This window comes from Temnothorax longispinosus, chromosome 11 (assembly GCF_030848805.1).
Source record: "Temnothorax longispinosus isolate EJ_2023e chromosome 11, Tlon_JGU_v1, whole genome shotgun sequence".
NCBI classification, from domain to species: Eukaryota; Metazoa; Arthropoda; class Insecta; order Hymenoptera; family Formicidae; genus Temnothorax; species Temnothorax longispinosus.
This window is the reverse complement of record NC_092368.1, coordinates 7,454,123-7,481,206: the sequence shown is the minus strand read 5'-3', so window position 1 is coordinate 7,481,206 and position 27,084 is coordinate 7,454,123. Positions and strand designations below refer to the sequence as shown.

Sequence of the window (27,084 nt, the reverse complement as noted above, 5' to 3'; positions counted from 1 at the left end):
TAATTTTTAACATGAAATATAAATATATTTGGGTGGTATTGTACAGTCAGTGATTCGTTCGTATATACAGAATTATGTACATCATATGCCGAACATTACATGTCGAGCACTCTCGTTCCGGCGATTCGCACACAATTTACACACACGTACGCACTCCGTTCCTCTCACACGCATGCAAATACACAAGCGACGCGACTCACGCGCGTCGCGTCGAACTAGTTGATCCATACGGCGCTCACGCACTCGTCAATTCTTGATTTGTGATTTTCTCCCCTTTCTTTTTATAGTCTAAGTCTCGAATATAGTTTTTTTTTGCGATCGTATAACCGCATGTCGCGCAAATTTTCAGTCCGACTCTCATCCGCGACATTCGCCGACTTCCGAGTTTACACTCCTCCCTCGCTGGACCAATAGGATTGGAATTGCCATCGAGTTACTCGATATTCTAAAAAGGATCACCCGCTCATTATTATATATGCGCGCGCATATACAAGTGATTCTATACAGAGGCTCAAGAAATTATAACTGCATTAAATCTAAATAGAAATCTGAAACAATCAAGATATTTCAAAAATATTTCAATTATCTCGCATCAATCCTAACATTTAAAGAAGCGGCGTGGCATCTCGGCGAAGTTTTTTTCAATCAAAGAGATCGACGTTTTATTATTCCCAATTAAGTGACGTCTAAAGACGTTTTAATGACGTATTATTGACGTTAGAGACGTCATTAAAACGGTATTAATACGTCATTTGACATCACCTTGTTAACTGGGTTATCCCGCGAAATCAAAGATGCGGTCCTCTGGGACACCCTGTATATTCGCGCGCGTCGATACGGGTGATCGCCCACTCATCGATCATAACTCTAATACGGTGGGAATCATCTCGTCGTCAACTCTCGTTTCGCCAACGGCGAAGGTAAATTCCGTCAGTTTTTTCCGAAGATAAGCGTCGAAGATGAGAGAAGCGAAGGAGCAGCGTGATCTCGTCCAAAGTGTATACACGCGTTACACGAAAGTCGCAACGGCGGAATATATCGTATAATCGCACGTATACGTACAGTTGGCATATATATAGCGCGCGGGTCGTTTTAATCGTTTCTTTTTTCGTTTCCTTTTTCATATCCTCCGCATCTCCTCTTTTTTCCCCTCTTTTCCGTCCCGTTCGCGTTTACTCTATTACTTCGTTACAGCACTGTGTGGATGTCTCTTTTTTCCTCCTTTTTCCTTTCTTTACTTTTATTTTCGCCCGACCTCCGCGTTCACCTTCTTCGCGTTTTCCCCCCTCTTTTTGCGCCATGTTTTATTTTTCGTCTTCGTTCTCTTCGCCACTAACCGCACAACGAGGTATCCGTACTTTAGACTTTTCGACTACTAAGTTAGAGAATAAGCGTAGAAATGTATCACACTAGAGACTTGTACATTACCTTAAATGCATAGGTAGGTATAATTCCTTCTCGTTTACTTCGTTTCTATCGCGTTTTTTCTTAATATTTTTTTTTTTGTTCACAACGTTTTCTCATGTTTTCTCACTGCTGTCTATTCGTAATAACGTTAGCGTAGGTAGTTAGTTATTTTGGCTAAATAGCCTCGTGTTTCCCACCGCGGACTCCCCCGCGGTCCTCCGAAACCTAGAAAGAGGGCACGACTATAGCGAGAGAAAGAAAGAGCGAGGAAGAGGGAGGGAGAAAAGAGAGAGGAAGAGAGAAAAAGGTAGAGAAAAGCGAGGAATAGATCAAAGAGAGGTAGACAAAAAAAAGAGGAAGAAGGGGGAAATATCAATTTATTGATCTGGGACAAGCCCCGTCAGAACAAGACAAACAAGATATTCAACAGGTAAATCGTGCATACTACCGTAACCACCGGAAAAGCGGTAGAAGCAAAACTAACACGAAGTAAAAGGAGAAATAAAGCGGCCGGAACTAGCACGTATAACAAGAAAATCCGATAGGAAGAGAAAAAAAAAGAAAGAAGAAAATAAAAAAAAGAGAATAACATAGATGCGCATTTAGAAAGCAAACTTTAAATCTTTTATGAGCATTCCCAGATTTTCAACTTCAACTCGAAATAACGCCGCTGGAAAGGTCAAGTGACCGAAAGAAATGTTAAATACAAGATATTCCAAAAAGAGAGGACAGCAGAAGAAATAAACAAATAAAAGAGAGATGAGACTTCAAAAGAAGATGAATTTAAGGAACGTATTTCGGTCGCTTTCTGAAAGCCTTCAAGATGTGGATATGCACTTGGGATGTTAGAAAGAAGCTTGAATGAGTTGAAAAGAGAGAAAGAGAAAGGAAGAATCGAGAAAAAGAGAAGGAAATACAAAAAAGAAGAATGAAAAAATTGGAGTAAAAAGGAAGATAGGGGAAAAAAGGAGAATGTCACATCGCGTTAAACGGGCGTGCAGAAAAGAGAGCGCGGAGGAGGAGAAAAGAGCAAGGGAGGGCGCGGAGAGAAGGAAACGGAGGTGTCGCAGACGAAACCTTTGACACGAGACACACGTCAGGCATACAAAGTCCACGATAAGCACGACGGCAAGAAAAGAGAAAGAGAGAGAGAAAGAGCAGGACTTGGTCCCGTCTTCATTCACGGAACGAGGTCGGAAAGGTGGACGGTCGCGACCAAGTTTTCCCCTCGAAGCTTGCTTCCGCCATTTCACTTCGAAGGAATTACACATGACTCGTGAAATTGTCCCCGCGAGTGCGCCCTTCCCTCCAATTCAGAGACAACGAGTTCGAAAATGGGTCACACCGGGTTTCCCAATTGGAAAATCGAAGACGCTTTTATCTGAGAAATCAAGGGTTTCTTCCGAAAGGCATCAGTTCTCGTACTAAGCTGAGAAATTAAGGCTATCGATCTCTCTTTCTGTTTTTCAGAACGTTATTCCGAATCGGAACGTTCTTTATTCAAATACGCTTTTATAACGCGTGAGAACACATTCTTACTATTTGAAACTATGTTTTTAATCGCGATACCGTCGATTGTGCGTTTTTCTTTCATTCTCGGATCTAAATTGAAAAACTGAGGTAAAGTCGCGATTGGAGCGCGAGCTTATTCTTGTCTCGCGACTCTCGCGAGCGCTCTTTATTTCAGTCGAGAAAATCAAGGACGCATCGATCGCGCGCTGGCTTTTCCTTTCGTTCCGAGAGAGCGCCCTTCGTGCTAATTAGTAACACCGCAGACGCCATCGATCGCGCCAACTTTTCCTTTCACTTCGAACGCGCCCTTCGTTTCAGTTAAAAAGCTAAAGCCTAGGCTACATCTATCGTAATGTTCACCGTAACCTCGTCGTAACGGTCGTAACGCTCGTCGTAATCGCTATCGTAAGCTCATCGTATGAGTTGATTCAGCTTGAACTCTTTACAATTACGACGCTTGTCTGGCGTTACAACATAACCTAACCTGTCAGGTTTCTCGACGTGCGAAGAAAAATGTGTTTATAGATAAATTGGCATAGATATACGGTTTACGACGACTTCATTGCTTACGACCACGATCAAAGCGTTACGATAGATGTAGCCAGGGCCTAATGCGTTCCATCGATCGCGCCCGCGCGCGCGGACTTTTCTCTTTATTCCGAGACGAGCAAATTCCGTTTCCATTTTCGGAAGATCAAGAAAACGATTTGTTCCTGTTGAAATAAAAATAGATCGTGAGATCAATGACTTCTTGTAACAATTATATCTTATTACTCCCCGTAAACTCTGTTGTCTTTCTTTCTATCGATGCTCGGAACTTTTCTTCTTCCTTCTAACTCTTCCGCGACAAAGCAATTGAAAGGTCGAGCGCGCGTCGATCATTCGCCCTTCGCGCCGAAGAAACGCATCGATCGCTGGGAACTCCGATGCTGCTGATGCTGCTGAAGCTGACGCGGAATGAAGGCGGAATTTCATCGCGTCGACGGACCGCATTGAAAACAAAGAGCTCTCGACGTGTGTGTGTGTGTGTGTGTGTGTGTGTGTGTGTGTGTGTGTGTGTGTGTGTGTGTTGGAATAGAGGCGTACAGGGCGCAAAAGGGAGTGAGAGACCGAGAGAGAGAGAGAAGGAGAGAGAAAGAGAGAAATGCATTTTATCGTGGGGAAAAAGAAGCAGAGAGATAGGTGAAAAGTAGAGAAAGAGGCAGGAGGAGGAGGAACGAGTGCACGGAGAAATATCGAGGTTGTCAAACGGTAGACGGTATCGATTGGTCACAGGCAGGCCTCAATTCGCTCACAAGCGTATTCGGTGGGCGCTCGGTGACGCTTCTCTCTCTCTCTCTCTCTCTCTCTCTCTCTCTCTCTCTCTCTCTCTCTCTCTCTCTCTCTCTCTCTCTCTCTCTCTCTCTCTCTCTCTGCCGCGCGATGGTGATTTTTGTCAGATCGATCGCGGTCGAGCCGTCGCGTCGTCATCATCATTGTCATCGTTGTCACCTTGTTACATCGTCGTCGATATGAGATGCGGGGCGTGGTACATCGTACGGAATCGCTCGCTCGAATTGCATCGTATCCGCATCTAGGAGTACTAGCGGCACTTCTTTAGGTGGGATTGGCAGAAATTACGTTAGGAAGTTTCACCGCGCCGCTGCGATTTCTGTGAATTGAAACCCGAAAGGGAAAAGAGTGGATTCGCTTACCGATTCAACGTATCATGACGTCGACATGATCAATGCTGTCGACACAACTCCACTTTTCGAAAACGCGTACGTCGCGCAAAAACGCGCAGGGCACTCGGCTCTATTCAGCAATTAATACAATTTGGAACGTTTCCCGCTTGCGTAACCACGCACGTCGCGAGCCTCGACGCGAAACAATTGGCTAATATAAACATTAATGTGATTTGGAGCGCCTTGCATAACGTGCACCGTATGCACCGGCCGCGCGCGACATCCGTCTTGCGCAATCTTTTTTTTTCTCACGACGAAAATGCTTGTAGCAACAGTTTCGTGAAGTTATGTTTCTAATGTAAATGGACACGAAATTCAACGAAATATTTAAGGAAAATATCTTTTGCCAAAAAGACATTTCGATATTATCGTTAAAAGTGTATGATATGTACGTGTACGTCATTAAAACGTTTAAAAATTATACTTGAATAATCCTTCCTTTACAAAACAACACGCGCATTAAAACTTCAAACAGAGATTGCGAAACCAGGTTTGTTATCGATACTTTAACATGCCGCGTATCAGAAAAGCTTGTTTATATTGACTTCGCAATGATGCGGCACTGACGAAATCCCACCGCGATCGCGAAAACACACGTTCAAAAGCGCGCGTGTAACACACATGGGTCTGGAAGTCGGATGACCCTAATAATTCTTCCCGACCCTAGCAATTGATCCTTCTATTGAGCGGGCGAGCAAAATCCGTCGAGGAAGTCTGGTCGGCGATGAACATAGAAGAGAGGAGGATTGAGCGAAGAAAGGAACACGATAGGACGTGATTGCGGGATCGAAATGGACCCTCCTCCAATGGATTTCCACTTGCTTGGATCTAGGATCGGAATCGGATAGCTCCTTTTTCTTTCTCCTTTATGAATGAAGAAATCAAAGAACGTTTGATAAATTCTTTTTTCTCGGTTTCTGAAATCTTTCGATATTACTCGGGGATATTTTAGGAACATCGCTGATCAAAACTCTCTTTCGCAACCTCTCGCATAGTCGTATAGTCACTTTGCTATCTTTCAATCCTCGGATCGCATTCTTGGATCTCCGGATCACTCTCTCTTTCTCTCTCTTTCTATCTCGCCCTCCGTGAAGTGGCGAACCCTCTCATAGTCAGGATTCCGTCGTACCCAGTGCTTAAGTCGTGGCCCTCTGTCCCCAGGTTCCTGGACCGGGCGTGTCCGCGGAGAGGGAGGGAAAGGCAAGCCGGAGGGTTGGTGGGGCCCGGGTTCCACGGAAAAAGCCTTAGGTATATCTTTACGAGCGGAGCCATAAAAGCCGTGGGAGTTCCTCTCGTCCGACCGTTCATTCGTTTGTTCGTTCGTTCGTTCGTTCGTTCGTTCGTTCGTTCGTTCGTTCGTTCGTTCGTTCGTTCGTTCGTTCGTTCGTTCGTTCGTTCGCTCGTTCGCTCGTTCGTCGATTAACTCTCTTCCTCATGGGATACGGAATGGACCGCGCTCGAGCGGCTACGATCCTTATTGTCGTATATTCTTCGAGTCCGTATAATACAGACGGCTAGTACGGATAGTTGGTCGTGTACGACTACCGGTCGTTCTCATTCTCTCTCTTTCTCTCTCTTTCTTTCTCTCGCTCGCTCTCTCTTGTTCCGCCGAGCAATACACCCAGTGCACAATACGGCTCTCGAGGATGGCGACAGCGACAGCCGGATCCCTCAGAATTCGTCCATACATACGCATGCACATACACACATAACGCATACATCAATTGGTGCTTTCGAACTCCTTGACGTACCTAAAGGGTTGACACGGTCTTACGAACAATTTTTTAATACCGCGTAACTTCAGTGACAAACATTCCCTATTCTCGTGTAGTCCGCACTAAATGCAATTGAAGAAATTTTATCACAAGTAAGATATTCGCCTGGAAGTCCCTTGTTGGTGAAAAGCGGGTGTTGCACTCCAGGTTTAACATTTTGAATTAGTTCACAATTTTCGAATGCTCGTTTACAACGTGCGTTTGCGAAATATAGCTTATCAGGATCCGTTTACAGACTTCCGGTGTTGCGTTAAGATCATGAAGGATGTAAAAATTATTGTTCGAATACAATCGACAAACAGTCGAAAATGCACTTGGAGGTATGTAAGCAAATTTTGATCTGCATCTGCCGGTTGATCTGCAAGGACCGACATTATCGAACCATTAAAATCGGTACAGTATCGGTACAATATTTCATGTGTCACGTAGGACATCGGAAAAACGATCTTCGTACTTGTGTCTAGGACGTGCTTTTTCGTTAGAAAATATAGGCATAAAAAATTAAACTTTCCTAAAATCATAACGGCTTGGAGCCCTGAATCGAGCCCGGGATTATATTTTATCCGCCGAAAATGTGACATAGTTGCGAGTCGTGGTAACGAACGCATTATACGGATATTCACACGTCTTTCCATAACGCCCTATAGCGTCAATTCAGACTCATGAATTTTCTTTGCGAACGAACGAATGAATGAACGAATGAAAAGCGGCTTGTGCTATTGTGAGCCAGGGGTATGACCCTTTGACTATCATTTTTTGTCGGTAGTGCGAAAACCAAGACGAATCCTCCCGTGCGATCCTGGTCGGGATCTCGCGGCCGCCGTCGAATCATCGTCTGCTCGTGCGATTTAAACGGTGAAGCCCGAGAAATAAAATCTCTGCGAGTAACGAGTCATTCGCGCGCTATTCCTCATCCTACAATGATCAACGCGTAAAATAGGAGAAATTTTTATAAATATCGATACATATTTATGCAATAGAAATAGACGGCTATAAGAGAAGTGAGGTTTTATTTTTCTCGGGCTCTCGCGCTTAGATCAACAATTTCCGCTGCGCATTCCTCCTCGTTTAAGCTCGGATTACGCGGCGCTTTTTCACTGGCAAATGGCGCATTTTTTTCTCTCAACCCTGCGTCATGCTCGATCGAATTTTTCCATGTCACGCACGACGTGGCTGGCAGATATATATTTGTCCTAATAAAAGGACGGTGCAAACAGGACCGGTTTTTAAACAAAATTTTCAGCACAGGGTAGTCTCAACGGCACGCTATTCTTTCTGTAAGTAATGAAACATTGCAAACGTAAATGTCTGTTTATCTAAGTTACATCAGGTATCTCTTCACAGATTTGTCACAGATTTTCTAATCCTATAAAAAGTTTAGAGTCCTCATCGACACTTTTTATAGAAGACTTATCACAAATTTGAAACCTGTGGCATCTTAACAATTAAATCTCAAATCGAATTTTCTTTAAGATTTGAGAGTCAAATTAAATTAAATAAAAGACAAGAATTGGTTTTGTTATTTTTTTTACGTGTTTGGTTTATCTTTACGAGATTTTCTGGATATATATACATATAATACACAGTAACAAAAAAATAAAACAAAAACAATAGAATAAAAATCCATAAAATATACAAAAGGCTAACAAAAAATATATGTAGACAACATTTCAGCCCCTGAAATGGAAGACTGTCCTACAGCGCGATCCGGACGCGCATAAATTCCGCGCGTCGCGAACGATGAAACTCCGTGGCACCGCCTCGCTGCAAAAAGATATAAAGTCGTACGTCTGCCGGCATAATCGCGCGTGACACACGTACACACACACACGTGCACAAACGCAGAGCGGCTTTTTCCGCGGGGCAGGCCGAAAAAGCGTCGCGCGATCCGGACTTTAAAGCCGCGCGGGAATCCCGGAACCCGCAACAGTGCACAGTGGCTCTCTGTGTTCTCCACCCTGCCTGTACTTTCACAGGGAGCCACACACAGTGCGAGAGAAAAGGAGAGAGAAAGAGATAGAGAGAGAGAAAGTCTCTCTCATACACACATGTCTCTCTCTCCCTCTCTCTCTTTCTCCCATGAACGAGCTTATCTGGTCAAACAGACCAAGCGTGTCTTCTGGTTTTCTACGGATTCCGGCGAACGATAAGCGAGGAGTTATCGCGTCCACCGGCAGCCGGTTGAATCGATACTCTTGTCCTCGTTCGATTTATGCGCGGGCGCATTCGCGCGATCGGTTCCTCTCTTCGTGCCCTCGCCTCGCCCGTTCTCCCATTTCTAATTTCTTCTCTCGTTAGAAATATACGCTGCTATTTCGCCGTCTTCAGATACGCACTTCTGTTCGGCGAAATCGAAACGTGCCATGGGGCAGCGCGCGGGGAACCGAATCGATCGAGGTAGCGATCGATATATCGCGCCACAGATGGATCCAGTGTATTGGAGAGAGAAATGGCTTCAAGTTCACGGAAATATTACTAAATAAAAACTAGGCTACGCCGAAGTAATGTAACTATTTTAGTCGTTGCGAGTTTAAGCCTTTCAGATCGGAAGGGCTGGATCCATCTATGGTTAATGGGTTCAGTTATCTGAGTAATAACCAATAGCGGTTTTTAATAAAAAGTAAGATTGTACCAACCGAATACTTCCAGCCTCGCGTGAAACTTAACATGTCTATGACAGCATGATCACTTTGTGACTTAAATTAATTAATTAATTAGGATTATATCATCTGGAATAATGAAAATAAGGCTGGAGCAGTATTCGGTTTCCGCTCCAAATGATTGCGTATAAGGTCTGGATCGCATCGTGTAATTATCACCATCATTTTACATCTTTCGCTTTATCTAAAAATCTGTATTTCGGCACCGTTCTGCGACCCTTTTCAAGAGTGTATCTTACTTTCGACATTAACGAATCTCGACGTTAATTCGTGAGCAGTTGTTACGGTATCCCAACCTCGCCGAACGGTCGACTATTCTCGCAAAAGCGTGTCCTCGCCTCTACCAATGCATAGACATACAGACGTACTTTCTCACATTCTCGCTTAGACGATAGCATACTGCAAGTATTTTAACGTACGTTACACGATATAGGCTTTCTCGCTCAGTCAGTAGTAAGGGCGCTAGCTCATACATGTACGAGGTGGCCCGGCCACAGACGACGGATTGACGGCACAGCAGGAACCGATTCTCGAGCGAGTTTGGAGATCGATACCTTCTCCCTCAAAGAACGCAATCGGCTGTCTTGCGTTAACGTCTCCACGATTCTTCGAACATCCGACAGCTTGGCAAATTTTCCTCGCGCGAGATTCCGTTCGCGGTGAATTGTTAAGTCCGCGACCATCTCGCCGGCGAGTCGCGCTCGAGAAACGTTATCCCCCTTTGACCCGACTCCGTCCTCCTTTTCCGGGCTACTCCGTATGTACACACTATACATATACATATATGTTAATAATTTGAGGCAGTTTACGTCACTTTTTTTAAGGCCGAGTTAACAGTAGTGAACTATAAAATGTGTGTGTGTGTGTGTATTGTGTGTTTGAGTCTGTATGTGCGCGCGGCGCGCAACTATCGCTCGGCCATGTTCACAGCGAGCAGGCTGCTGACGGATGACGGGTATGGGGAACGAAAGGATGAAGTCGTGAAGTGGAAGAAGTGAAAAGGGAGGGGCAATGATGATTGTCCGATGGAAAGCACGACGGTTTCGAAAAATTTGACGATTGATACGAAACGAGAGAGAATTCACGTTTTCAGCGAGGGACAAGCAGACGCATTCGAGAGTATACCCCGGATTATTCAGCCGTCCTCTTTTATTTCTCCTGTCTTTCATCCTTCCCTGGCTTTTGAAGAACTGCATCGAGCGATAGTGATAGAAAAACGAGACGATCGATCAGGCGCTTCGCGATGTTGACGGAAACGCTTTAAGTAACGAAAAATATTGGATTCCTTATTTAGAATTGGAAGTCAGCATTGCGATAAATTAAATTTTTTTCGGTTTATACATTTAATGTACCTACCGCCAGTGTTTGCATCTGTTAAATAGCCCAAACAGCACCATGTCCAAAATCGAGACCTAAGACGTCTTTTAGACATCTTTTTTCGTAAGACGTCTAAAAGATGTCTGAAAGATGTCTTTTAGACGCCTTATGTCCCGCTTTTGGACATGCGTGCTGTCTGAGAGAAGGATTAACATCCCACAGTGAATACAATGGCCCAAATCGGGACATATGACGTCTTAAAGACGTCATTAAGACGTTTTAAAGATGTCAATCATAAGACGTCTTAAAGACATCATTAAAATGTCTTTAGGACGTTATATATATGTCCCGATTTGGGACATGCGTATTGTCTGGGGTTATTCTACAACGTACATACATCATGATAGTTTTTTCTATGGAAGACCTCTACAAAGAAACTGATTGTTCGCTGTAAAATATTCGACTAATTAGGAATTACTAGAGCTGCAATTGTTCGACTCCAATTTCAAGGTATACGGTATCGCTGCAATTGCTCGTTATCCTCCAGTATCTGAACAGCGCTGTAAAGTTCAACCGCTCCATGTGAGAATCCTTGGTTTTTATCCGACGCGCGCGTAGCGAAGCGGGCAGAACACCGTAGATTATTTTCACAAGCTGGGGGCATCAGGGCGGAGGGAAACGCGTTAGTTTTTCCTAGTTGGCTACTTGGGGCCGGGCCGGTTTTACTGACATCGGTTAACGCCCAAGTACGGTCGCTGGGTCTTTCGCGTAGTCCGTGTCTACGGGATGTCCCGATTACATGGCGCCATTACCTTCCAACCTTCGGAGGGAGAGGCGGATTCTGTTCCCTAGGTAGATTTTCTAGTTCCTATCGCGCCAAATAACTTTTCTCCGTGACATTTTAATGTAGGCATCACTTTTCGCGCTTTTTCCTTCGATATCTTTATTTCACGGTCACGATTCACTTTCTGCGCAAATATATCGCTAGCATACCTAGTGAACACAATCTCTCAAATCGGGACATAAGACGTCTTAAAGACGTCTTAATGGCATCTTTAAGAAGTCTTTTATATGTCCGATTTGAGACATGCGTGTTGTCTGGGTAAGCGAGATTTTTTGACAGGAGAGTACGATTTAAAACGGAATCTGAACAGAAAGAAATTCCATAGAACACGCTTGTATGCAAAATCGTACACTCTGCACATCCCTTGTGCAATACGGCGAGCGATGGGAAGTGGGCTTCCGATCCCTCCATGCGAAATAGAGCTCTCACGAACGAGGATTCCTCCCGGATGGTGGATAGTGGCGCGAGGGGGCCGTTTAAGGACCCGCGATATAAAGGTACCTTTCTTCCTTTCTCTCTCTCTCTCTCTCTCTCTCTCTCTCTCTCTCTCTCTCTCTCTCTCTCTCTCTCTCTCTCTCTCCTCCCCCCTTTCTTCTCGCTTTCTATACGGCGGACCGACCGTTCGGGGTAATAATAATAAATGCGCGGCCAGAGCCTGTGGAACCGAACGAACGGATATACGGGCTGTACCAGTATACAATATCTAAATGCGAGAGAGAAGTAATACCGGCGATAAAAGAGAACTACGGCGGTATCGCGCGCGGCGTGTAACGATCTCGGGACGCCGTTCGGACAAAGAGCCCGTGCGTGCCGCCGTGCCGTGGAGGTGTGTGCGTGCATACAGGGTGTCCCATTTTGTCACATATGGTAGGTCATTGCATTTGGAAAAAAAAGAAAAAATGACCTTTGATGGCGATTCAAGTATTCGAGATACGTTCCCTGCCATAAAGAGGCCATTATATAGGCGATACCCCCCTTCCGAAACTCTTCAACTGTCGTCTGATATATCTTTCGATTTAAACAACGTAATTTTAACGATATTCGCGAAATCATTCTTAAAATAGGACACCCTCTATGCTTCCTCATATGTGCGTAAGTTGGATATGTTAATACCTATGTAAGCGAAAATATGTGCTCGCGTGCGCGTGCGTGTGTGCGTGCGTGCATGTGCGTGCGCTTGAATGACAATGTGTGAGCAAAATGCGGCATATGTAGATGTATGCATGTGTATTAGATGGGAAGAGGAGAAGAAAGAAAGAAAGAAAGAAAGAGAGAGAGAGAGAGAGAGAGAGAGAGAGAGAGAGAGACATAGGGCGGACGTTCGCGAATACGTAAGAAGCTCATTTCTCTCGCTTCACAGCGTTCTAGAAAAGGAGAATGAACGTTACTTGTTCGACAATAAGACGGCACAGCTTTTTTGGCACATTGGTCTGTGTATGCGCTTTGAACACAAAAGAGGTATTTCGCTCCGGAGACTATAAAATTCGGCAGCGTCCCAGCTTTTCTATCTCCCTAGACTCTCTCGCTCTTGGCGATACTGGCATCTGTTATTCTTCCTGTCTCACGTTCTTTCTTTTACTTATTATTAGCTTTAATATCGACGTAGTTAATGCACAGTATTAGCTTTAATATCGTTACAATTAACCACACTAATTTTATTTTTATCCCAATTGTCGTATTTATTTGGAAACACATAATAAATCCTTCTTTTTCCCTTTTTTTACTTTATGAAGATTTACAATAATCACTTTTAAGCTGACCTTAAACTAAACTTTAACTTTGCAGATATGTTTGGTTGTAAAGCATAAAAGAAGGGAATGTTGACATTCTAGAATAAATTCTCTCTAAAAAAACAGACAAAAAATAATTTCAGGGATAAATACAACAGAAATTTTCACTTTGTTCACTTTCGTCCACTTTTAATTGTATTCACAATCAAAAAGATTTAAACAGAACCGTGAACGATTAGTCGATGTCCTCGATGCCGAAGATTCGAAAACTGCTATTTCTGAACCATTTTTCTTATCTGCCCTTTTGCTATACTTAGTCTTTATTTCTTCATGCCCTTTCACTTAGAACAGCAACTTGAGTGGAAAGTTAATTTCGGTACAAGTCGCCCCCCGACATACACGTGGGGGGCACGGAAAACTCGGAGCGATTATATCTCGGGCCTCATGAGCTTCTCCCCCTGCCACCCTTGTTCCTGATTCATCCTGACGGCGAGACGCCCCTCCTCCCTTTCGACAACAATGGCGCATGCTCGTCCCTCGTTCGTGAGGTTTCTCTTTCTTCCTTTCGTGGCTATAGCGGAGCGATCGGATTTTATATGCACGCATCTAACATCGCGCTACTGTTCGCAAGAGAAAGAAAAAAGAAGAGAAACGGAAGAAAGAAAGAGCCACCTCAGTGTTGTAAAGTATGGTGGCGTATCGCGAAATAGAAGGAGCCAGCCACGACTTACGTTAGCGAGTTTCGAAACTGCACAATCCGCGGTACCTAATAACGTGCCTAATTCATCTTCTTTCTCTTCTTCTTCCCCCTGACTCTTCACCCGCTTCCCCTCGGACCTCTAAAGCCCGCTCAGTCTCGCTCTCCCAGTCCGCATCTACCACTGGTTTTTTAAACGAAGTGTCAGGTAATGACTAAGACTCGTGTCCTTTTGGCGTGGATTTATCGCTGAATGCGACCGTCTCGCGAGACCGTGTCACCTTCGCACGACTAAGAATTAGACGATTACGTTTAGTGCTCTAAAGTCTTTCGAAACTTGAGAAACAGCGAGATATCATAATCTCGAACTTTATAAAACCTTTTAAACACCTCAAGGTTGCTCCAAGATCATTAACAAGCATCTGTTATCAAACTGCAATTTCCGGCGATTGGTTAGTGCTTATCGAGGCTTTTGAAACCGGTATTCCCGACGCCGCCGTGTCGCGACGAACAACGTGCCCGTTTTTCATCCCCAATCCGCGAAGTCCAGCGATGTTGTTCGGAAGCCTTTCCAGAGACCACGACGATGACTACGACGATGTTTCCGCGCGCTCGCTCGTTCGCTCGCGACGCTTCTTAATTACCTAATGTCGTGACCGACGTTACATAACAACGACGTGCGACTGGTGAGGGTTTCAACGAGACACGATAATTCCCCTATCATCTGCTATATCCCGCATCGGTATATATATATATATCTATCAGCCTGCGTTGAAATTTAACCCCGGCAGCAGTCGTGCCCCGAGCCGTGACGGATAATGGTTTCTAAGGGTAGGGGGGGAGGGGAGACGAACTCACAGGAATTATGTATGCGCGCGTTCAAGTAATCTTTCAGATTTATTATTCAATCTAAAATATGAAAATGCAAACCGTTAGCGGAATAAAAATGGACTGAAAATCATCTTTTGAATATGGAATTCTTGATAATATCCTCAAAACGGTTACTTTTTAATAGGAACATTGAATTGAAAAAATTCGCTCGTTTGAGATAAAATTGGAAAAAACTGGATATTTTCCGTTATATAATCTTCAGCGATTATCGGATAGACGATAAAAAATATTTTGCGGTAAAGGCGATGACTCTCTCGTACACCCTGTATGTGACCAGACTGCGTCTCGAAAAAGGGGGTCGTAATAACTCCGGCGGCTATTGGCCGGTTGTGGCCGCGTAAAAAAATCGTTCCTGAACTTCCTCAAATATCGGCAATATCGAAATATAGTGCGGTCGAAACGACCGGTCTCGGGAATTGTTCGGTGAAACATCTAGACGGCGGTTGCGAGTATTTTCTAGGAAAACGATCGACTTTTCCGAGTAGCGGGTCGAATTGTCCATGGAAGGATGAATCTTCCAAGAAAAGAAGAACTTTATAACCAATTTATAACAACTTAAAAAGAGACGTGGAAATTCCGGGAATTGCAATGACCGTCGAAACTATACGTCACTTCTCTATATTTTCCGACCTTGATTCTTTAATAATTAGATTCCTCATCTAATGAGAGAATTAATGTTACTACTTTAACGAAGATGCTGATTAAAGTCGATACTAAAGCAGTTAATAAATGTCGATTAACGTACGTTGCATCATTAAAATACCGCGTTCCTTTCGGAAATATTAACGACGATAACACATCACGCTTCGTTAGTTTTAAGCACTACATTACATGTATTACGTGTAATTACGAAATAATTCCTTCCATCTGCGAGCGCTCGGGCGGCTATATGTTTGCCGGACACCCTGTATATATCCCGCCGTCTGCTTCCCTCACATCCCGTCAATAATTCGTGCGATAGATAAAACCGAGCCCGTTCCTCCGGAAATTCCGCGCCGCCGCCGAGGCAAATTTTTTCTTCCGTGCAGCTTCGATGCGCGCGAAGGTAAAGGCGCCGATCTGGACGACTGGCAAAAATTGGCCAACATCAGCGGAATGCGATGTCGCCTATAATCAAGGACAGAACGCCATGAACGCATCGAATGCTGGAAAATGGAAAATTTTCGATATTGGTAGAAATTTATCAGGTGCTAGTAACCTGAATTTTTTCTCCTGAAAATTCTTTAGAGAAGGACACAGCTGACAATCGAAGGATAAAGATTAAGAGGAAGGAAAGTGCCATTCTGAAGACACTTTTGAAATAACGTTAAACGCGATAAATGATAAAAGGCAAGTAGAAAAAGAAACGTTCTTCCAATCCGCTGTAAATCATAGCTATTGTCGCCAAGATATTTTTCGTATATTTTAGAACTTTCTATTTTACTTTTAAATTTTTGTGTGATATTTTTCGATTCTTTTAACTTTTTTCAGGCTGTGTTTCGGGGCGTTTTTCCTGCACCGGGCATTTGAAAAAACAATCGGAAACAAACGTTCTGTATGTTCTGTATGTTCGATCAATAAGAATCGCACGGCGCGACCGGAGAGAACCGATTTTCCTAGGCTTTCTCGCGGTCCTCCACCACGTTTTTCCCTCCATATGGTACTGCCGATCGCGAATTCCCCGCCTTTGTGCCCGCCAAAATGCCTCGTCGATCCTCTTTCAGGATCCGCCGCGGCGCACATTTTTCACGGACAAGGGTCGGCCCGGCACGAGGGAAATTACGGACGCGGTTAAATCCGACGGCCCTTTCTGCGAAACGTGCGAGTGCTAATGACTTTTTGAAATATATGCCCAAGGCGATTAAATAAACGCGCTTTTCGCCCGAGGAGTTGCGGCGAACGACGTTTTTCCGAGAACTATTATGAATTGTTATTTCGCGAAATAAACGTGCTGCCATATTAGACTTTAACGACCATAGCTTTACAAAAAATTAAATATATTTAAATCCTTGACGTATTTTACAACTTTTGAGATGCAGCAGAATAAATCGTAATGTCCGTATATATTCCATAATTCCACATCTAGCTATCTCGAGAAAATTTTGTTGGTGCCAATGCGAGCTTTAAATGAAATATCACGTTGTATTACCGATATAATTAATTTTCCCAGTTTTGCAAGGCGTCAATCACAATCTTTCATTTGTTCAGTAGAGTTTAATACGAATTTCTCGTTCATACACGACAGTATCTTATCAAAGCATAATATCGCATTCACACACGAGATTGGTATTCGTAATTTTCAGAGAAGATGAGATAACAAGATATTTCGTCAAAATAGTTACAAAATTCAAGCGCTCTCAAAGAGTGCCAGAGGAAGGGCCTCGGTAACCGATCTTTGACCGCGTCCCTTTGCCCCAGGATGGGCCGTCCCCCGTCGGTCCCGGTGCTCTCTCTCTCCGCGGTTCGCTCGGTGCGGCTCAGTGCGGTTGTGCGGTCACGTTGATCGATCGTTACCGTGTAACGAACGAAATACGCCCCCCCCCCCCGTCTACGTCCGTTTCTCCTTGAGCGAGCGCTTTGAAAAGGGCGGACCCAGGACAAAAAAGACGAAACCCGAGCCGGCTCGGACGTCGTTTGGGTTTCTAGAGATGCGCCACACCGAGAACGCGGGAGAGAGAGAGAGAGAGAGAGAGAGAGAGAGAGAGAGAGAGGGGGAGAGGGGAGGGGAGAAACAGAGAGAGCTCACAGCGATACGAGGGACAGTGAGGGAAAAAAGGGGGCGGGCAGTGAAAGAGATATATAGAATGACCACGATGACTATGACGCGGTGCGGCGCGGCGCGACGCGGTCACCGTTTCCATTTCCTGTACGCGACCGCGACGTGAGTTGCAAAAAAAAAAAAAAGACCGAGATGTGAAGGGTTGCGGAAAGAGACGGAACTATGGTGGGAGGGGAGCGAAGTGTCAGAATTTAGCAAATTCATCAACGTCGGTCCGTATTATGTTCGTTAATTTCCTACAACTGGTAGGTTTTTACTTTTACTCATAACGAGCTTGCCATTGCTCACGCTTCAAGAGAACCTGTGCGTGTACCTATGTATGCGCGTGTATGCACGCTGTGTATGTGCACGTGAGGATGCACGGTCGGTGGTTACGTCACTGTGGGGGCGGACGGGGTCTGCAGGAAACAGGAGCTCAAGACCTGACCTCCGCAGATTCAAAGGCCCATATTCATATCATGCGTTTAGTGACAGATGCGAGATATGGGGGTTCGAAGTTAATTCCCAGCTCGTAATTAAAACATACCGCGAGAACCTTTTATCAAGCTTGACATCATCGATTGACGATTTTGGTATGTCTGTATGAATAAAACGGAGCAAATCGTTCCGCTCTTACTTATTGAAGCGTGCCACAAAGAATACGGGTAAAAATTATTCACCTATGCTCGTGAAATGGCAGCATTCGGCTCCGCACAAATGAAAAATTCTAAAAAGGCGCCGTGAAAAAATTTGAATCGTAAAAGATACGGATCGTGTATTACAATTTCACGCGCGCTGCGTGGCTGGGTGATTGATGCTTATCATGATAGCGATAACGTTCACAGACGAATGCCTCAGAAATGTGAGCAACAAATGGGACATATGAGAGATGCAGCTTTACGAAACGTAAAGTACGTCTCTGCTTCGTCCTTTTACTTTGAAATAAAAACGTGTGTGCTTCTATAATATCTTTCTTCCAAACACACGTACTTATTCGACTCGTACTAGCGTTTGTCTTAGATTTTTTGCGTTGGATGAAACAATCAGCGGGATCGATTTTTTGTATAACAAAAAATTAAATCTTCTCATCCCACGCTTTATCGCTTACACAAACCTTATCGCCATGAAGATAAAAGTAAGTAGCGTAATTTCTTGTATACTTAAACGTCTAGACCGTGCCAGCTGAACCCTACTATTGACCTTTCTCGTAGGCTATTCTCGTAGATCAGTGAGTCTCTTTGTCCGACGAACGACAGAAAAAAGCGCGGCGCGGGAGGTTCTCTGTTAAGATAATTGTCGGTCACATGTTAAGTCTTTTAGCGAGCGGTCGCCTACGGGTAGATTTTAGAACATTCGAGAGTCTTCATCCTGGAAACCTGTTAAGCGAGAAGCAAACAATAGTAACTCACATCCACTATATAAGTTGAAAATACCAATTTCAATGCTCCGTTCTACCTTCACAGACCGAAAGATGAATCATCTGGTCGTAATGAAAGGACAGCGGTCATCAGGCCGCCCGCTGTCGACCCCCGCGCGCATCAGTCACGAATCTCTTAAAGAACAAAATCATGCTTGCGGCATGCCTTGTAAGAATTCATTTTTTAAGCGGTTTCCAAAAATTGATTGTCTTCTACGCCCTAAATAAAGGCATTTATTCGAAAATGTCTTGCTGAGCTTTACAATTTGATTTAGGTTCTTTAATTGCCTTTTGATGCCTCCTGAGTTTACGGCGAGAAGCTCGAGCTTTTAAGAATATCGCGATCAAATCTTGCCGATAATTTTTTGGATCACGTTAAACGATTTCGATTTCTCATCATTTCTACCGAGACTACTTCGTCGACGTTGAGTTTGACGTTCGATGCAGATCTTCCGGAGCTTCCGCTTCCGCACGATACGCCCGGCCGGTTTTTCGAATAATTAATAGATGGACGTGAGTAACGAGCTTTTAATTGCTGCTTTAAGCGCCGCGGGACGTGTATCTCGATCTCGGACAAACAACGCTTTTTGCGTCGCTGTTGCTCCTCGTCATTAATTGCGCCGCGACAATTTCGTCTTCCCTCGTAAAGGCGCTCGCAAACGCTCTTCTACGAAAAGGGAATCGTAATCCTGTAGCTTCTTTTGCCTCCTCCTCACATGATCCGAAACTGAACGACCATTGAGCGCCAATTATCGATCCTGCACGTAATGATCGACAGACCAACGAGTTTTCCATGGAGAATCACAAAAGCATCGACTTGAATTTTCACGGCAGATCGCCTGACTAATCCAGAGTAAAACTGACGTTTCTGCAACTAACTCTCGATATTCCCGAATTTTCTACAATAAACGACTTTCACCCTCAGCTCGCTGTGTTACACATCACTCGGTCCTGCCGAGGGTTAAACCTCGGAATATATCTTTCCCGCGGGAGAAAAGGAATAATTCCAGAACTCGGGTAATTAAACCCTAGCGTGCCGCCAACAAGGCTGCGAAATGCCCTATTTGTATCTCTTCCGATGAACTGCTTTATAACTTTATAACTTACATATAAATTTATGATTCTCTAAATATATTCTACTAATAAACTTATAGCGTATATGTAACATCTATTTTATGTTTAGCGTCAGACTGAAAATATATATTTTTAATAATCGCGTACCATCGGAAAGTCTCGTGGAAGACGAGAAATCGAGAAAAGGGCGTTTTCCAAGGAGGCGAGATTCCAGTCGGCCAGAAACGACTGGTCGCTATCACGCGGCGAATGTCGCTGGCAAAACATACAACGATGCTTATTATCATTCGGCGTCGATCGCGTCATCGCGGCATCGATTTTCGCTCTCACGACGTCGCGTCTGGTCGCAACGCGGCCGTTCGGTTGGAAACGCTGAATAATGGAGGCGAGGAATTCGAAAGAGATTTCGAGAGAGAGTATTTCGGCAAGAGAAATGCCGTGAGATTTAAATAAACGACCTGATATTGTACCTGGATTTGAGATCACAGATGACCGAACTGCGAAAAGTTATTATCCCGACGATAAATCATAACACTAGTCAATTTGGCAAAAGTAAATGATCAGAACCGAAGTTGAGTTACGAAATTGGATACTCTATTACAACGTGTTCACCATGACTTTTATTGTCTTTATCATTCTCCTCCGAATCTCGAATTTTTGTTTATACAAACTATTTCCCTACTTGATAGCCAAAATCTTTGAAAATGAAAAACACTCAAGTTTGATACACTAAATCCCGCGGAGAAATCTCGTATTTTTTTATGTAATATTAAAATGTAATATTAAGCGATATATATTAAGCTAAGCAGTTTAATAATATTAAGCGATATATATTAAGTTGAGCAATTTTTGAATTGCAAAAGCTAATGTTATTGCGATAAATATTACCACATGCCTCAGTAGTTGAATTTGTACATCTACACGGAATGAGGGTTTCAGATTCGAACCTTAGCTGAGATAATATTTTTCGCAATAAATTAAATTATTTAAAAAGAGGATGCTTACATTATATATAAGCATCAAAATTACATCAATTTAAAAGAACCAAAACCCACGGTCGAAACATCTTGACGATTAATTTGACCAAAATCAATGGTCGTATTATCATGACGATTATAATGATAGCCAGTATAGTGTCGATTAAAGTCTTTACTAAGCAGTTTTAGTCATTAAGATAAATTTGCAATAAGTTTATGTACAATTAAATGCTCTTTCTGTAGAATTCGGGTGAAATTGAAATAGAAAGTCATTGTCGTTTATGAAAATATTTCTCTCACGCGCAAAAAAGACAGGTGCAAATTCATTCTTCAATCTCTTGCATTTTCAGCTGGTCTTCTAGTATTTGCGATCCGAACGTCGACATCCGACACTCCTTCCGCACACCTCGTACGCGAACTTAAGAAAATCTGTGGCTTCGCGGAATTATGGACACAAAAATCTGCGGGTTTGGAAATACGCGTAACTGAGGATCCGTGGGATCAAAGCTTGAGCATATCTCGCTTCTTTCTAAAGATAAGAGGAGTTTCGTAGTTTTTTTTTCTCCTCTACGTGTTGTCTCAAGAGTAGAATGTATACGCGAAGGGCTCTCCAGCGGCACCGAGGACCAGGAATTCGTGGACTCCTTGAATCCGATAGAACCGCGAATCCACGGTGTCATCGAGAACCGTGAAACCGGAGAGCCCTAAAACCGAGCGTACTGTCCATCCTTCAAGAATACCGGCCACGTCCTCTATCCTTCTAAAGAATACTGAATAATGAAGAAACGAGCGAGGAGGGCGTAAAGGCGGAGGGGGGGGGGCGACATCTCACAAGTTCTCGAGAGAGGCCGGCGTTCGACGGCAGAGCCCCGAAAACGCTGGCCAGAACGTAGTGGATGCTATGCGGCCCTAAGCAAACGGGAATTTCTTTTTTCTACCTGAAGTCGCGCTCATTGTAGGTATCCACCTGGATGAAACGCACGCCTGACGTGTGTACGAGTGACGACCATTTTCATCTGTCCCTCTTCCCTCCTATCCGTCAGGCTGCCGCGTGTGTATAATATGTATACGCTTGGTTTGCGCATACTGGGGGTATACGTATGTATGCGCGCGCGCGTGTGTGTGTGCACGCGCGTATGTGCGTGCATGCATGCTCGCATGTGTGCACACGACGTGTGTTTATTCGGTGCCCGTCCGTCCGGCCACCCGCTCACCGTCAACAACGAACATGGCACGTACGATCGTTGTGTCGGCGACGGCGGTTTTATACAGGGTGTCTCACACAACTCGATTTCCTCGAATCGCGCGGCTGCGTACGTGTGTCTGAAAGAGCAAAGTGGAAAAGAAGAGTGGCGACACGGTGAAGAAAAACAGTCTCACCCTCGTCCTCGAGTCAGCTCTCTCTTTTTTTCTATCTTTCTCTCTCTTTCTCCCTCCTTTTCGGGCGATTGAAGTTTATGACTTTGGTGAAATCGGACTTTGGCAAATCACGAAGCCCGTTTAATTTTATCTGAAGTAGAGGTTCGGAAGAAGTTTGGAAGATTTCGATTTAACGGGATGTTAAATTCGAAACTTAATCGATTTACGCTTGAAATTAATCGTCTGAGGAAAATGACATTCGATAAAATTCTTTTCAAGAAAAATACAGGTGTACTTAAACGATAAAAGATATGAAAAGCAGGCTTAGGATCTCCTTCAGTTAATGACTCCTTTAATGTCATTTAATGCTTAACTAAGTTAACTAAACGCTTCCTCGTTTAAATTGTGCAGGCAAACGAGATGATACGAATCTTTTCTCCGTTCCTTGCATTAAAAATCCACACAAACATTTTATTTCTAGATAAGAGTCATTAAATATAATACGCAAAAAAATGGATCAGTGTTTCAAGTTTTGACGTTAACTGATATCGCAGAAATGTGAACCTCATTGTCAATGTCGAGCGGAGCGATACGGCAGCTTTTCGCCGTGCTTTCGGGACACCCCGTGTGTGCGCGCAGGGAGACAGATGTACCCTATGCCGACTATGCGCGCTATAGACCCACCCGCATGCACTTTTAACGATCGAGATGATAAGTCGCGCGGAACAGAGTGAGAGAGGATGCGGGCTTTCTCTCCCTCTCCCCATCCTTCTCTCTCTGGATTAAGGTAGCTTCACATCGAGGCGAGCAGCATTCGCCGGATCATAATCCGATATAGCTGCGTGTCTCGACGAAGGAGGCGTCCGCCATTTAGGTCGTTGTCGTTGTCGCGAATGTGCCTGCGAATTATTCGTTTTCGTCAATCCGTTCGAAGGAGAGCAGTTAGAAACCAGCGTGAGGCGTCTACGCCGTGTCTATATGAAGAATGTCTGAACTGTCGTCTGATGCGTAACGCCATCAGCAAGCGGATGTCAAAAGAAAGAGCCACTTGTAAAAATGACTGCTAAACGATGTATATATATCGACGATATCTGTTTATCTACATCAAAGCTGCGTTAGAATCGCTCGGGTCGAGAAAGGGGGACCAAGGGAAATTACTTCAGATTATCAACCGCACGCGAAAGGACTCTTTGTATGCCTAAAGGTACGATTTCATTGACGCTAAAAACCAGCGGCAGCGTCAAGAAAATGTAGTGGGGGAAGAAGTTCAGACCGTCTCAACTTTTTAGCGTACCGCAAAATTCAACAGAACTCCTACATTTTCTTGACGCTGCCGCTGGTTTCTAGCGTCAATGAAATCGCACCTTAAGTCTTTAGCGTTTCTTCGAATTTAACCAGGGGGGGAGGGAGCCATTTCATCGCAGATATTTTCGGTTAGAAAGGCTCGATGTTCTCTCGTTTCTATAATATAAATTATTCGCATTTACAATCGTGCAAAGATATCACGTGCTTTCTCCGTGTCACTATTTTGTGTCACGTTTATGTAAATCTCTCTCTTTTCGCATCCATCTCTACGAACTTCATAAATTACACATATCCGCAAATAAAAGTTAAAACAGTAACGTTCGTTGATTATGATGTATCTATCGAAATCAATGCATACGAAAAAATAGTATTGTAAAATGATCGATCCTACAAGACGACTATCGCGCGATTATAAAGTACAGGTTTCTCCCTTAAACATAATATCGGGAAAAAAGAGAAGGGAAGGAGGATAGAGCACAGCCATAATAAGTGTTGTTTACATCGACTATGCATCGTCTACGTAAATTACGCGTAAAATGATAGTCTGTATGTACATAATCTACACGTGAAACGTCGGGAATACTCGATCCGCAAACAACAATCGACAACGAAGATTTCGTGTCGAATTTGACCATCATTGTACGATCGCTGACAACAAGCTCCTGCAGTTGTCCACGATGCTGTTATGAATTGCGCTTTACAAGCAAACGCGCGTATTAAGATATCAAGAAAAAGTTTTTAAAAAATTCCATAACGCTTTTTCTTAATTCTTAGCTGACACGAACAGCCCTCGGAAATCACGTCTCGACTTAACTTCTTTTTTCTCAACAAGTTCTCTCAGTTTCTCTCAGTTTTTATCGAGAGCTTGATAAGAATATATGGAGAAAGACTCGAGAACAGACTCCGAGATTACCGCGAGTCAGTATGATCGAGATTCGATACACGTTCGTTTTGATTCGCAATAGTTCGATTACGATCCGTTGCCGTTGTTGTTCACGCGTAGATACCCAACGCCGCGAAACCGTCCGGACATCCGGCTGTCGTCTAACTTTGAGGCAGGAGAGCGTGATAACTCGGCGTCTCATAGAAGCCAGCGGCGGCCTGAAGAGCGTGCAGAGAAGTCGCGTGATGCCTGTGTATCGTGCTCGCGTATACGCTGGAGACGCCGGCCGCAGCAGAAACGCCGTTGGAAGCACCGAAGATGGACGAGGAGGAGGAGGATGACGAGGAAGAGGAAACCTGCTGACCGATATGCGAAGCCGTTCGCGACAGCAACGTCACCGACGGTCGCCTGTAGGGATGATGGGTGACCGCCGAGACCGCCGATGTGCCGGCGCGATGATGGCTGCCCGAGCTCGAACTCGTGGCCGCAATATTGCTGTATGCCTGCTGATAAGTCTGTCGTAGAATACCGGAGATTGACACGGACGTCGGAGACGTGACCGATGACGAAGAAGAGGAACTTCGGTCGCTTTGGTGAGGTTGATGAAGGAGCTGATGAGTAGTAACGGTACGATGTTGCTGCTGCTGCTGCTGCTGTGGCTGTTGCTGCTGGCGGTGTTGATGATTGTGACGCATGGCGCGGAAGTAATGTTGATAAATACCTGATATGACTGCCTTCTCGTCAGCAGAGATGACGTCGGTACCAGAAGCCGTTGGTGTCATGGGTCGTTGTTGTTGAGATTGTTGCTGAGTATGATGCTGCTGCTGTTGTTGTTGCTGCTGCTGTTGCTGATGATGAGCATGAGTATGATTTCTATGATGGTGATGATGATGATGAGTCGGTGGTTGTTGCTGCTGCTGTTGCTGTTGGGGATGATGCCGCCGTTGAGGCTGCTGCTGCTGTTGCTGAGACAACGTGACCGCAACATTAAGTGCCGCACGATACGAGGCAGCCATGGTGACGGCGGACATCTGGCCGTTTGTGGATATGAGGCCACTACCGGAATCCGCGGCAGCTACTACCGCTGCGGCGACCGAGGACGTTGCAATGGACGTCGCCGGCGATACGACGGAGGCAGATACGACGTTGGAGGAAACGACGATGTTACTCGACGGCGGCACGACCGTCGTTGTCGTCGAGGAGGTCGCCGCGACCGCGACCGCTGCGGCTGCCGTAGCAACCGTCACGGCAGCTACGCCGGCGGACGCGGATGCCGTTACGGCGCTCCTGCGACCGTTCCTGCGGGAAGCGGACATAGGCGCCGTCGCCGGCGCCGCCGGGGGCGGCAAATTATTGACGAAAGGGCTCCTCCTCTCGCGCTCGGCGCGTCGATAGTAGCACGGATGGATCATTAGGAGGGGCTCGCCGCCACCGGGCGGCGGCTTCGCCTGGCTTGGTAGCTCGTACTCAACGCTGCAGTCCACGTGGAGCGGTTGCGAGTAGTCCTTGTATTCTTGCACCTTGTAGCTGTTAATTGCCACGGCGGCAGCTGCGGCTGTGGCAGTGGCCGCGGCAGCGGCGGCTGCAGCCGCGGCCGCGGTAGCCGCAGCGCTCGTCGTCACCGAGTTGGCGTTGACGGCATTGACATTGGCAGCATTCACCGACGAGGACGAGTTGCTGGAAGCGGAAGCAGCAGCGGCAGCGGCGGCCGCGGCGGCGACGACGGCAGCATCGTCGAGGCCGGTAGACGTCGCCGGTAGTACTGTCTGGGCGGTTACACTGCCGACGGACGACGCAACGACTCCGTTAGCGTGATGATGGTGATGATGATGGTGGTGGTGATGGTGGTGATGGTGGTGTCCATGTCCGTGATGAATGGCGGCACCTACCACCACTTCCTTCTCGTAGCAGGCGGCGGCCATGTTGTCGGGTGCCTCCTCCTCCTCCTACTATCCGGGCTTCCGCCGGCGCGCCGCCGTTCCTTCTCGCACGCCCGACGCTGACGACCCACGATGACCCACGGTGTCGAACGCTAGGCCCTCATGACGCGGGACTCTCGCGATGATTTTCGCCGACAACGGTGATCCGCTGCTGTTCGTCGTCTCGAACAACGTCTTGATGCCGCCTTCGTCGCCGAAGCGCGCCACGAGGAGGAGGCCGACTGAGATCGGCAGCCGCGACTATCTCGAGGTACGCGCGAGGTGCTCCTCTTTGCCGTTGAGAACGACGACGATGACGATGACGATGACGGGGACGAATTTGCCAGGGTGGTCAGTTACGACCACGACGATACTCCCCGACTAGACTCACGTACTCTCGAGCGAGCCGGAGTAGAAGGATATAGCTCATCGCTGCGGTAGCCTTAGCCAAGGGTTGGACCAAAAGGATATATCCAACACCGAGGGAAAGCTCCCGAGAGAAGCCAAGCGCGCTCGCGGCAAGCGTGTTATACTATCGAATGTTTCTTTTTCTATTATTTCGGATAAAAAGCTCGTTTTAGTGTGCCAATTACGTACGGGGTATGGGGTCTCTATTACTCTCCGGCGTTTAATGCTCGCTCGTTCAGAACGGTCGGTCTTTTCTCGTCACCGCTCGCTGTCAGGACCACCCGTCCTGTAGCCCTCTTCCTTTCTCCCCTACCTTCTCTTTATCTCTTTCTTTCTCCCTTTTCTTCCTTCTTCCCGACTCCCTCTCTCTTTCTCTTCCTCGTTCTCTCTTTCTTCGTCCACCCAACTAACCGGCGTCTTCTTCGTCCTTCCTCCTCTGCGGCCACTT

General features: G+C 45.4%; 1 protein-coding gene across 1 annotated transcript; it reads right to left on the bottom strand.

Annotated features, from left to right (window-relative positions):
• Nucleotides 1–26,233, bottom strand: LOC139822469 (uncharacterized). The gene has a single exon (XM_071794209.1). It carries the CDS (start codon nucleotides 26,229–26,231, stop codon nucleotides 24,471–24,473), a length of 1,761 nt encoding a protein of 586 aa, XP_071650310.1. The 5' UTR covers nucleotides 26,232–26,233; the 3' UTR covers nucleotides 1–24,470.
• Nucleotides 26,234–27,084: the final 851 nt, after the last annotated feature.